At 37.9% G+C, this 13601-nt stretch overlaps 1 protein-coding gene across 1 annotated transcript in view; it reads right to left on the bottom strand.

The window, feature by feature from the left end:
• Positions 1 to 13601, bottom strand: part of Tom70 (translocase of outer membrane 70) — a 59803-nt gene that overhangs the window by 45153 nt on the left and 1049 nt on the right. The window contains exon 3 of the mRNA XM_067153378.2: positions 2405 to 2612. Within this exon, the coding sequence (XP_067009479.1) occupies positions 2405 to 2612 (208 nt within the window). The remainder of the gene's footprint in view (positions 1 to 2404; positions 2613 to 13601) is intronic.

Here is a 13601-nt window from a genome sequence, read left to right on the forward strand (position 1 = left end):
TGCCAGCTCCCGGTGATCAGCGCGACACATTCAATATCAGGCACTGTGGTTTCAAACGCCAAAGTAAAATGGAGAATAGCTTGAAGATCCAGTAATTTTCCTCGGTGGCGGGAAAGTAAGTATATAGGTAAATATAATACAATTCAATATAATTGAATAAGTAATTGTGCTCCTATAGAATACTTAGAACAGTTGACGTGAAAAAACAATTGTGAAGAGAAAAAAATATAGTAAAAAGCGCAATACCGGAAACAAATGAAAACGTATATGCACAGTGCGCAATTTTTTAAAACGTCAAAAATTCAGGAAAATTACTGGATCTTCAAGCTATTCTCTATTTTACTTTGGTGTTTGAAACCATAGTGCCTGATATTGAATGTGTCGCGCTGATCACCGGGAGCTGGCAAGTTGCTTCAATGGATCTACTCGTCTTCAACTCCTACACGATTATGGATCTTCGTATGTGTTCGATTGTGATGTGACTTTGTGCCTGACAGTGTTTAAAAACTGGCTCATTTAACCATTCTCCGCTATTCGTAAACATTGTGGGACTTTGCCTAGCGCTGCGTGTGCCATGCTGCCGCTCAGAGAATTGCGCACCGTTTTCTTTTGAGTGACTTGCATTTTACTTATTCTGAGTTTTACAGTGTCTACCCCTGTTCATTTTTATATCGCCTCTTCTACTGATCTGGAGTGTACTTGATCTTTTATTTCCTTTTCCTATGCATTGTTTTTCATGTTTTAATCGGCTGATGATGACCTGGACTAGGGTCGAAACCGGTACCATTTCTACTTATTATTAAATGGGAATGTAATTCACTACATTTCTTAATCTTTTGTATTGAATAGGTTGAATCTCTTTATCAATTATTTCAATTTTAACAGGTGACAAAACACGCTGATAATCGATAATGTGATTAACGATACATTTACCGGACGAATTTCAAAAACTGCATCTCTTATTACCAGCTACTATCGAAAGTCAAATCCGATTTGACCAAATGTGGATATTAAAAATCCGTACATTTTATGGAAAAACCAAAATACTTGGCAGGTATGTTAGTGGGAATGACTGTTGTCCATGAGTGTGCTTTAAGTCACAACAATATTCTCATGGCCAGAACACAAATATTAAGGGAAGCCCTATCTTAAAGGACATGAAATCAAGAGTAAGGAGTTGAATCCTTCTGTACAATGTATAATGGGACAAAGAATAAGTCATAAGAATGCTGAAAGCAAAGAAGACTACAATGAGAGGAGAGGGAATGGCTCCTTCCGAGGTTACACTTGCACGTGCAGAGGTGAAACGTCACGATCTGTGTCAGTCCACCTATCCAGACTACATTTTCCAATAGGGGATACCCTACATGGCTGGAGTACGGGTAGACAGGCTGGTGAACGGCAACGTATCGCAGCTCATCCTGCATGCCAACTTATAATGAAAATTGGCGTGATGTCATTATCCAGCACTGCACTCTGCCGTGTTGACTGTAGATGTATACGCATGGCGCGTAAATCGATAAGGGCACCGTAACTCTCACCAATTCGATTCAGTACCTCTTCGTCTGTGATTCGATTTATCTCACCTTCAGCATTCTTCCGTAACACCACATTTCAAAAGCTTTCAATCTCACTTTTTTCTTTTTGAGCTAGTTATCATCCATGTTTCACTTCCATACAATGCCACAATCCAGACGAAAGTCATAAAAAATGTCTCTAATTCCTATATCAATGTTCGAATGCTAGTCTGCATTTCATGTCGTCCTTCTGTCATCAATAGTTATTCTACTACGTAAGTAACAACAGCCGTGTACTATCCAACTTCATTCGACTGCACTCAATTACATTTGTTTTGGATTTATTTATTTTTACCTTGTACTCATTCTCCAAGACTGTGTCCATACCATTCAGATCTTCTGTACACTCAAGGTAACTACTTGTAGGTACTGTCATTCATGCTGCAGTTAGTAAACACCATGTGGCTGCAAAATTTAAACATTCACAGAAGACATATTTCTTGATTTCTAAACCGAAACAAATGATTGTAGTTATCAGCACTGCATGGAGGAATAGTTATGCTATATACAAACGAAACCATGCCTGCCGTTTTTCTGCAAATGTACGAGAAATCTAACTTGAAAGTTAGGTAGGATCACGTAAGATGTAGGACCCCTAACTGCGAAAAAGGAATGTTAGATCTACTAAAACAGGGGACTCCAAAGCGTTAACTTCAAGAACATATGGTAGGTAGTGCCTGGCTTCTGCACAGCGATTCTTTTTACAAACACATTCCATTTATACACAGGCAAGACTGTTCTCATTTGGAGAACTTCATGAATGTGATTAATACAACTACTACAGAACTAAATGTAAAGGGAAATTTCAGTGTTGTAACAATAATTACCTAGTTCCTTCAATACTCTGTCAGCTGTGAGGAGGGTTGTCTGATTCTGGAAGCCTTCCAGAATACAAGCTGCTGTTATGTCTTCCAGACTCTGCTGAAGATCATGAGTAAGTTCACATGCCTTGGCTCGGCGCTGGAGGGCCTTCACATACTTGGGATTGAGTTTCAACGCACGAGTGCAATCCTCACGTACTTCACCATACATTTTCTGATGAGAAGAATTATACTATACACAAACATTGTAAACAGAAGTGGACAATTACACCTTCGGGCTAATGACTAATCCATTAGCCACCAATAATAAATAAAAATAATGATATTTTGATTTATGTTATCAAGACCTGAAATTCAGATGTGACAGTTCTTTGGGTTTACGGAACATGATACGAGACAAAGTGCTACTACTGACGGTGGGTGCACAGCAATGGTGCAGCCAATTTTGTTAAAACATTGGGAGATTGAGCTACTTTAAAAACAGATATGTGCCTGAGGATTTGGATAACTGTCCCTTATTTAATGAGACAATAATAATTTGTTTTACGTCCCACTAACTAGTTTGACAGTTTTTGGAGATGCTGAAGTGCCGGAAATTTGGCCTGCAGGAGTTCTTTAACATGCCTGTAAATCTACAGATATGAGACCGACATATCTGAACCCCAACAAATACCAACGGACTGAGCTAAGATTGAACCCGCCAACTTCAGCTTGCAGCAGGCCAATGCTCTGCCACCTGAGCTACAGCCTGGCTATTTAGTGAGAAAAGGACCCTTTAAATTTAACAGGCGGCGTACATGTTGGCAATTTACGTGAGAATGTCTGTAGCACTGCTTGTCAAGTGGTTAGCGTCCTTTGACTTCTATGTGAGAATCTTTAATTCAAAGAGTGCAAGGCCCTCACTTATTTTTATTTTCCCTTGTCTTTTTCTAAATATTTAATTGACTTAAAAAGACACTAGTTCTGAGAGAGTTGGCCAAGCAATTAAGCTTGCATTTGGGAGATTGTGGGTTTAGATCCGACTGTCGGCAGCCCTGAAGATGGTTTTCCGTGGTTTCCCATTTTTACACCAGGCAAATGCTGGAGCTGTATCTTTGGGTCACAGCAGCTATCTCCCATTCCCAGCCTTGCATCGCCAGAAACCTTCGCTAGGTATTCATTAACGAGAACTAAATACTGTTACAAAATATACAGAATAACGTTACATTAACTACAAAACTAAATGTGTTCAACATTCTAACAAAAGTCAAATTCATATTTTATTTGTTAGATCATACATAGGTATGCTAGATCTTGCAATGTTAACCTGCACTGATTTATTCTATGACAATTTAAGTGATTGCCAAGAACAGATGTGGAAAAATTGTATAACAATGTAAATAAACTTTCTCAAAACAATTCATAATATGAATGTTTATTTTTACTAAATTTTGTTGTAAAACAAACAGTTTCACTCTATCTTTCCATTTCTTATCATAACTGCAGTAGTTATTACAAAAAATAACAATAAAAGTGAAGATTTATTAAAGCCATGAGTGGTAAGAAGGGTGATAGTGAACGAGTTTATGAAAACTTATAATTACCATAATCAGCACATTTCCTACTCCACTTAGACAAAAGCCGGTAAAAGGTAGATAAAAGTGAGGAGAAAATTAAAAAGTAAACATTAAAATAAGGAGTTTTTATGCCTTGAACCCAACATGCCTTCAAGGAAGTCAGGAATGCTGCCCACTTGAGTCGGGCTACAAATACACACAAATTGACCATAGACTGCTAAATTTCACGGGCTATTTTCACGTTTAGTAACAACCAACAGCACAAACCCTTGTATCTGTCTATTTTTGATGTAGGTCATCATCTCAGTTTAAATAAAATAAGTGACCCCATAAACGTGGCTTCACCGTGTAAGTAAACAAATTTTACTACAGTTACTGTTACTTTCGCATGGCATAAACCCAAAACACTATCATCTCTAAAAAGAATAAACCAGGGAAGTACCCTTTCACCACATTCTTCATGGTTATGATGGACGAGATAATGCAGACGGTACGAGGAATGACAGGACGGGAAGATTAAGGCAATCGTGCTTGCAGATGACTGGATGAAATGGCGAAGTAAAAAGAAAGAAGTAAAGCGGCAGCTGAATGCATGGGAAGAAGCAGTGACTGTAGCAGACAAACAGCAGGTGAAAATTTCTTTATATCCTTCTATCTTTAATGTACTCTGTAGTATTACAAGAGGACGTAGTTCCTTCCAAGAAAAACCATACACTCCACCAAATTTCACATTTCATTATGCAGGATGGCATGCATTGTTTGTTGGAAATTTATAATGTAAATAAGATGTCCAATTGAAAATCCAAAGAGTGTTTACAGTCATTCAACCAGGTCAGGAATGGAATGAATGAAGCCCCATCTAGCGGCGAGGATAGGAATTGTGCTGGCTGCCGAAAGCTGTCACACTCCTGTGGGGCAATGATTAATGACTGACTAATGAAGTGAAATAATAGAGGAGTGTTGCTGGAATGAAAGAGGATGGGAAAATACGGAGTACCCGGAGAAAAACTTGTACTGCCTCCGCTTTGTCCAGCACGAATCTCATTTGGAGTGACCGAGATTTGAAACACGGACCCCAGCGGTGAGAGGCTGATGCACTGTCGCCTGAGCCACGGAGGCTTCAAGATGTTCAATTCACACCCTAATTTCAGATACTGGCCTGTTTCCTTATAAAACTATTCTTTTGCGATACTGAATGCTATCTGAAGTTAAGAGTACATGAACAGAGGTGCTTGTATAGGTAGAGTATTTTGTGATCATTTGAGAAATAAACATGTTAATAGCTCATCTAATAAACTTTCCCATTCTTTTTAAATGTTGATTAGTGTACTGAAATGCATTCCCAGAATACATAAAAAATCCAATCATGAAGTTATATAGCTAACTGAAAACTAGAAAACGACAATTACATTGAAATAATACTTTCGTACTGACACAAACCATGTCGATAGCAACACCTTTCAACAAACCTAGCTTAGTGTTCAAACCTTTTTTTCACCATCTCCTCCATGCATGCAACATAAAAATGAAGTCCATTTCCAGTTGAAAATTGAGACTGACAAATTATAATTTTTACTTACAAAAAATTAATGTATGTTGAAATGTCAACATTAACAACTAACAGGTGCACAAAAAAAAAAAATGCCTCCAGATCACAGTAATAAAGAGACTGACAGCTCCTCTGCTGCCTGAAGCTGCTCTAATTTTCATCCAATTTCATCTCCACCACCCATCAGTCTTCCTAATACCAATAAACACCCTGCCTGGTATCCTAATATTTCAATAGTTGTTGCAATCCTTTATGTTCTCTTGCTTATAGATAAGCACAATTAGTGTTTTTCTTGAATAAAAAATGCCTTACTCCAATTCCATGCTAAATCCTGTCACCTAACATTTCATCCCTAACACCCTATTACACTATTTCAGGTCTAATTTCATCAATCAATCAATCAATCAATCAATCAATCAATCAATCAATCAATCAATCAATCAATCAATCAATCAATCCACCACTGATCTGCGTTTAGTGCAGTTGCTCAGGTGGCAGATTCCCTATCTGTTGTTTACCTAGTCTTACTTAATTTCAAAAAATTTGGAAATTTATCGAACATCTCCCTTAGTAAATTATTCCAATCCCTACCTCTTATTCCTATAAACATATATATGCCCCAATTTGTCCTCTTGAATTCAAACTTTATCTTCATGCCCTGATCTTTCATACTTTTAAAACCACTCAAAGTTGCTACTAATGTAATTCCATGCCATCTCTCCAATGGCAGCTTGGAACATACTGTTTATTCCTCCTTTCTCCCAAGTCATTCCAGCCCCAACTTGCTACATTTTCGTAACGCTAATCTTTTGTCGGAAATCAACTAAAACAAATGTGGTGCTTTTCTTTAGAATTTTTTTCCCGTTCTTGAATCAAGTATTCCTGGTGAGGGTCCCATACTCTGTGGTCTTACCAGAGACTTATATGCCCTCTCTTTTACATCTTTACTACAATCCCTAAATAACCATATGAAGAGATATGTAACCTTTATTTACAATCCCATTTAGGTGATTACCGTAATTAAGATCTTTCCTTATAAGAACACCTGGGCTCCCCATGAGTAACTTCCACCCCATCAATGCAGTAATTAGGACTGAGAGGACTTTTCCTCTTTGTGAAACTCACAACCTGACTTTCCATCCCGTTAAAACATACCTTTGCCTGCTGTCCATCTCACAACATTGCCGAAGTCTTTTTACTCAAAATATTTTATCTTCTTTATTACTCTATACAGTAAAACATCTGAAAAAAGCCTTATCTCTGATTTGAGTTCTTTCCTCATATCATTTGTATAATATAAATACATATATATATATATTTTATATAAGAAAACAAAGGTCCAATAATACTGCCTTGAGGAATTCCCCTCTAAATTGTTAGGGTATCAGATAATGCTTCATCTATGCCAAGTTCTATTTTCTGGAAATATAGCCAACCATTCACTCATTTGTTTAGTCCAATTCCACTCATTTTTAGCGCAAGTCTCCCATGATCTACCTTATTAAAAGCCTTAAATACAACAAGTACTTTACAGTCCATTTGACCTGAATCTAAAAAATCTGCTGTATCTTACTGGATCCTACAAGTTGTGCTTCAGTAGAATAACTTTTCCTATAAACCCGAACTGCCTTGTATCAAACCAGTTAATTTTTCAAACATGTCTAATACAATCAGAAAGAGTGCTTTCCCAAAGTTTAAATACATGCCAAGTTGACTGGCCTGTAATTATTGGCTTCTGTACTGTAACCGTGTAAGTTTATCACCCTATCCTTTATGTACAGGGGCTACTATAGCAACTCTCCATTCACTTGCTATAGCTCTCTCTCCTAGCGTTTATCCCCAAGTATGGGGTCCGCTGATTCACTTGCTATAGCTAATTCATGCAAACAGTATTAAAATAATTACTTCAGCTATGGTACCATATACCAGTGGTGGCTCGTGCTGAATTCTGTTGGTAGTTCTGCTCTGTGACACACAGTCCCTAAGTGTAATAGACGCGTCTAAATTCGTATTGCATACGGGAAGTGCCAGCTGAGCTCGTGTGCATGCGTCCTCCAACTCCGCGGAAACGTTTTACTCCGTGTCTTATCAGTGTGAAGTTCCAGAAAATGTACAGGGAGACGTGCATCTCAATTTGTAAGATCCCGATTTCAAGGGACATCGACGATATAAATAACTGACTTGTACAAAAAACAATTGAACAGTTGGCTCTATATCAACACTCAATATGTAGAATGGGTTCGCTAATCACCATATATTATATCTTTCGTTCTGGTGGTTCTGCAGCTCTGCAGATCGTATTATTGAGCCGCATTTGCTATGTACTAACCCATTGCCCTTAGTATATCCCAAGAAATCGTATAATTTCCAGCTGCTTTTCTAGTTTTCAATTTTTGAATCTTATGTTATGGAGAGTAAATTTCAATACTTCGTTAGTATTAATCATCTCCTCTACCTGGACATAATCCTTGTAACCAACAATTTTTACATACTGCTGACTGCATACTTCTGCCTTCTGTAAATCCTCGCATATACACTCCCCATATTCATTAATTATTCCTGGAATGACCTTCTTGGAACCTGTTTCTGCCTTGAAGTATCTATACATACCCTTCCATTTTTTACTAAACTTTGTATGACTGCCAATTGTGCTTGCCATCATGTTATCCTTAGCAGATTTCTTCGCCAGATTAAATTTCCTAGCATTTTCTTTCAATTTCTCCTTACTTCCACAACTATTTCTTTCCAACCTGCGCCTCCTCCTTAGTCTCTTTACTTCTGTTATAATACAGCAGGTCTTTACCATCCTTCACCATCTTTAAAGGTACATTCCTCAACAATTGCTTTAGGCCTAATCCCATACCACAGACTGTTTACATTTTTATTTACCATTTTCCACCAGTGTTCTCCCTAGGACCTTTTTAATGGGCCCACCACCCTGCTGCTTTTACAAGACCATCCGGCTAATGAAATCTTGATATGAGCTTAGTTACATAATATTAATACCTATTGAGTCATTACGTGCTCCAAGTTAAAATGTAAATACTGAAAAACGTTTATTTAAATGATAAATCTTCATTATTGTCAGGATAATTGCATCAATTACATCAAAGATTAGCTTGACTATAGCATAGTGTTGCACGCGAGCAGTGTCTGGATTGGCGAGAAATTACATGCAATCACCGATTCCATATGACATCACAAACCTGTAGGACACTCTACAGCAACCGAGTGGTAAGCACCGGTGTTACACGATTATGAACAGCAGGAGAACACTGCAAGTTCATAAATACTGTTATGTCTTGTTTGCGATAACAATGAAATAGTACAGCTTTGCAGGTAATGTTTACCTGTCTGAATATACTGAAATGTTATCATATTCGTTTTTTTAAGTATCCCCTGCCCAGCTACTCATTCCTGCTACCCGGTTGACGAAACTTTCTGGGGAGAACACTGTTCCACTAATCATAATTGAGGAGCTTACTTGCAAATACCACTTAAGGCACTTCTTACACATTTATGTTTTTGGGTTAAAAATTCTTGTTAGAATGACTGTGTTTGTGCTCCAGTATAAAACCGTGCAAACAACATTTAAGCCACGCCCAATTTACATTTGAAAATGTGCAAGCTCATTATCCTAACAAGAATTTTAACACACAAAAAAAAGTTTTAAAATGACTTTAGTGGCGTTTGCAAGAAAGCTCCTCAATTACCGTTTGAAATCTCTCATGTTAGTCTTATTAACCATATGGTACTGCCTAACAGTCCTAATTACTATCTTCCTTCTTATCACATTTATTTTTAACTGTGACAAAAGCAGCTTTGAGATCACTTATATGATCTATATTTCAGTTCATTTTTTATAATAATAATAATAATAATAATAATAATAATAATAATAATAATAATAATAATAATAATAATAATAATAATAATATTTGCTGTATGTCCCACTAACTACTTTTACGGTTTTTGGAGACACCGAGCTGCCAGAATTTAGTCCCATACAAGTTCTTTTACGTGCCAGTAAATCTACTGACAAGAGGCTGACGTATTTGAGCACCTTCAAATACTACCAGACTGAGCCAGGATCAAACCTGCCAAGTTGGGGCCAGAAGTTTATTTTTATGTCATCCTTACTAAACTTCCAGCTCCTCGTACTGTTATCACTGCTCCAGTTTCCCTGAATGTACTTCTCTATAATCCTTTTAAATAAACGTCCCAACTTATACGTACCACTGTGGTTGAAGTGAAGGACATCTGAGCGCAGCTCTCTATCTCCTATCACTGATAATTACAAAAATTCCTTACGAAAATTAATAGCTTAATCCTCTATTAATCACATTGGTTGAATAATTGCCGCTATAGCGGTAGGAGAAAACTTATGAGAATTATATTTCACCATTTATTCATTCCTCACTCTGTCCATCATTTTAATATTTAATATACATCACATTTATCATATTAACCAAAACTTCCTGACAATCTACAAATCTCACTCCCAGTTTCCCCACATACCCACTCCCTCCCCGATCACCTTCCAGTCAGTATCCCTCATATAAGGTAAACCAGTATTCCTGATGCTTTTAATAATGTAGTTTATCATCCTTTCTCCTTCTTGAGCATAAATTCACTGCCACCATTGTTGTGCTCCCCACTAACTCCACAGTTTGGGACTTCTTTTATATCAAGATGATTTTCAAAATATTCTCCTTACCTGTCTAGTGATTCCTCGTGATCTACAATAAATGCATATCATGCAGAGGTGCCAACCTTTGAAGTGGATTATCAGTAATCGCTCTCTGCCCGCGAGAAAAACCTGTTAGTTCTGTGATAAAACATTCCTTGTAGCATCCTTCCCACTGGGATGACATTTTTGTCTTCTGAACCCTAAGCGATTTCAGTGCAGAAGTGCTTAATGTAGGCCTCACTTCTTAATTTTTCTGTCAACTGTCAGGTACATTTAACACAGTAAATACAACATTCCTGAAGGATTTATAGTGGAGAAGAACAGTGCCTGAGCTCCTTCATTCACAATTGATTTTAGAACGCTTATAGGTAGCAAAAGGAAGTCGTAATCGAATAAGTACCATCGTCAACTCAGAAGCATTAAAATGAGGATGATTTAGGACAAAGGCTCAAAAGCACTGAACATTTTTCGTTCTTTTTTCTCGTGATGTCAGCTTTTCCAAAATAATTTCCCCTTTGACCGTAATTCCATAATAATTACAGACAATCCGTAATAGTTGGCACCTCTGCTGATGTATTCCCGAAACACTATTCATTCCTTTTTGCCCTCCTTTCTAAGAACCTTTATTACAGCCCAGAAAGTTTTCCCAGCTGTCTGAAGTAGCATTTCCAGATTATTTCCAAAATATCCCCATGTTTTCTTCTTGGACTCTAGAAATACCTGTTTTGCTCTATTTCTTTCACCTATGCAAATTCCATATCCACATCAGTTCTTGTTTAGAGCCATTTTTGACACCTTTCTTTTTTTTTTTTTTTTTTGCTAGGGGCTTTACGTCGCACCGACACAGATAGGTCATATGGCGACGATGGGATAGGAAAGGCCTAGGAGTTGGAAGGAAGCGGCCGTGGCCTTAATTAAGGTACAGCCCCAGCATTTGCCTGGTGTGAAAATGGGAAACCACGGAAAACCATTTTCAGGGCTGCCGATAGTGGGATTCGAACCTACTATCTCCCGGATGCAAGCTCACAGTCGCGCGCCTCGACGCGCACGGCCAACTTGCCCGGTTGACACCTTTCTAAAAATGTCCACACTGTCCTGGCGTCATAGTTCTACTATAATACTTTTTTTTACCCATCTTTACACACAGTTGTCTCCAGGCATTTCTACTATACCATCCCTGTATGCCATCAATATCCTGAATTAGTTTACTGTCTATTCTTTGAACTTTTCACTAATATCTATGTAGGCCTATGTCTAATTTTCCCATCTTTTGAGTTTTACTTTTATTTGTCTGCAAACTGACTTCAATTTCCTAGTAGTTTATCGTGGCACTAACACATTGAAGGTTTCCGGCGATGCAAGGATGGCAAAGTGGTAGGACTGCGAAGGTAGTGGCCATGGTCTTAATTAAGGTACAGCCACAGCAATACTTAATTCAATGCACATTGGAAAGCAGTCTGTAATACTGAAAAATCCAATACCTGTATATTCCTAATACATTTCTGAATTAAAAGTCAATTATGATAGGGTCTGTTACCCTCCCATGTATAGCTGTGAAAAGTCTTGTGCTTGAACGAATTAGCAACTATTAACCCCATACTAGCATAGAAGTTCAGTACATGCTTTCCACTCCTCTATTAGCTTGCATGTATTCCACACATTTAACCATTATCTTACCATACCCTTTAGTTCTATAACCAATTCTCACAATGAAATCACTTAACATTATTTTATCCTTCCTGTTGACCCTCACTATAACATTAGTCAGTCCTTTATGGAAACTGTCTACTTCACTATCAGATACTCCATCACTTGCTGGATAAATTGAGACAATTCTTGCGTAATTTCCGCGACTTCTTAATCTATCCAGATCATTTGTTCATTTACATGCCAAGGTTTTCTTCATGAATAATGCACACACTGCCCCTTCTTTTGACACCTTATAATCTCCTTAATCTTCCTTTGTTACCTCTCCCAACATAACACTCAGCTAAGGACCCTATCTCCAGCACAGACATGGGTAAAACTTGAAAAACAATCACCACACTCACCCATTAGTTCCTCACAAAAAAAACTTTTAAATCCTATTAAAACAATTACCACCACAAATCAGTTTCTAAGTAGAGAGGTTGGCAGCCTTGTGCATTGCCTGACAACGTCCTTTGCAAGAAGTAAACAAAAGAGTCATTCCATGTATACGTGTGTGTGTCTTGTGACGAGGTAGCAAGTACTGATTCACAAGTACTGTACGCGCACTTTTTAGTGATAGATTTTTGTACTCGGTGAGGAGTAAGAAGGGAGCACTGCCGGTTCCGGTAAATACTGCCAACTGAATGGAAATGAAATCTGAATTGAATCGATAATATGATCGATCGATATGAATTTTCTAAACCTTTATCTTAACGCCAACAACTGTGTCACACACACAATATATAATACTATATAATATTTCCCAATGCGAAACGTGTTCCTAGCATGAATTCCATAGTTTGGCTTTGTTGTGTAAACAACAACGGTACGAGTACGTAAAGTATACGCCAGATGCCGCACAGCGATGATAAGCGATTCTTAGTTTGTGTTTCTTAGGTTGCCAATACGAATCTCTAAGACAACCGAAGTCGACCGATTCAGCACTAGAGTGTAAATCTATCGCTAAAAAGTGCGCAGATAGTACTGATCATCCCTGCTAATTTAGACCAATGGACTGTCACCTGACGAGACCAATTAATTTTCACTAAGAGACATCTCGTCAACAATTGGGTGTGTGACACCGAGTTGTAAACTAATCTACTACGGGGAAAAAAAAAGAGAGATCAAACCATGGGAGATTATAGCAGTCTCGCATGTAGTGTATATAGTGCAATTCTGCTGACAGAAAATACAGATATATACCATAACCTAAGAAAAATGTTAAGGTTTGTATGACTGATCATAAAACTCTCAGGATTGAGATTCTTATGTATATATAAGCAGAACTATCATACTGATAATCCCCGTGGGTGGGGGCAATAGAATAACACCCATGGTATCCCTTGCATGTCATAAGAGGCAACTAAAAGGGGCCCCAGGGGGCTCTGAACTTCCCTTGGTCAATCCTTGTTCTTTTCCTGACCCCGACAGTATTAGAGCACTGGAGGCCTAGGAAGTCTTTAATTTTCACACCCTACGTGGCCCTTGTCTTCCTTTGTCTGATAACTTCATTTTTCGAAGTGTCAGATCCCTTCAATTTTTTCTCTCTGATTTGTTACATAGAGGATGGTTGCCTAGTTATACTTCCCCTTAAAACAATAATCACCACCACCATCACCACTCATACTGAAAATCAGATTACTTGATCACAATAGAAACAAATTTAACATTAGAAAGGAAATTAAAGGTAAAGTACATCATGTAATTGCTCAATCTTAT

This window comes from Anabrus simplex, chromosome 9 (genome assembly GCF_040414725.1).
Source record: "Anabrus simplex isolate iqAnaSimp1 chromosome 9, ASM4041472v1, whole genome shotgun sequence".
NCBI lineage: Eukaryota > Metazoa > Arthropoda > Insecta > Orthoptera > Tettigoniidae > Anabrus > Anabrus simplex.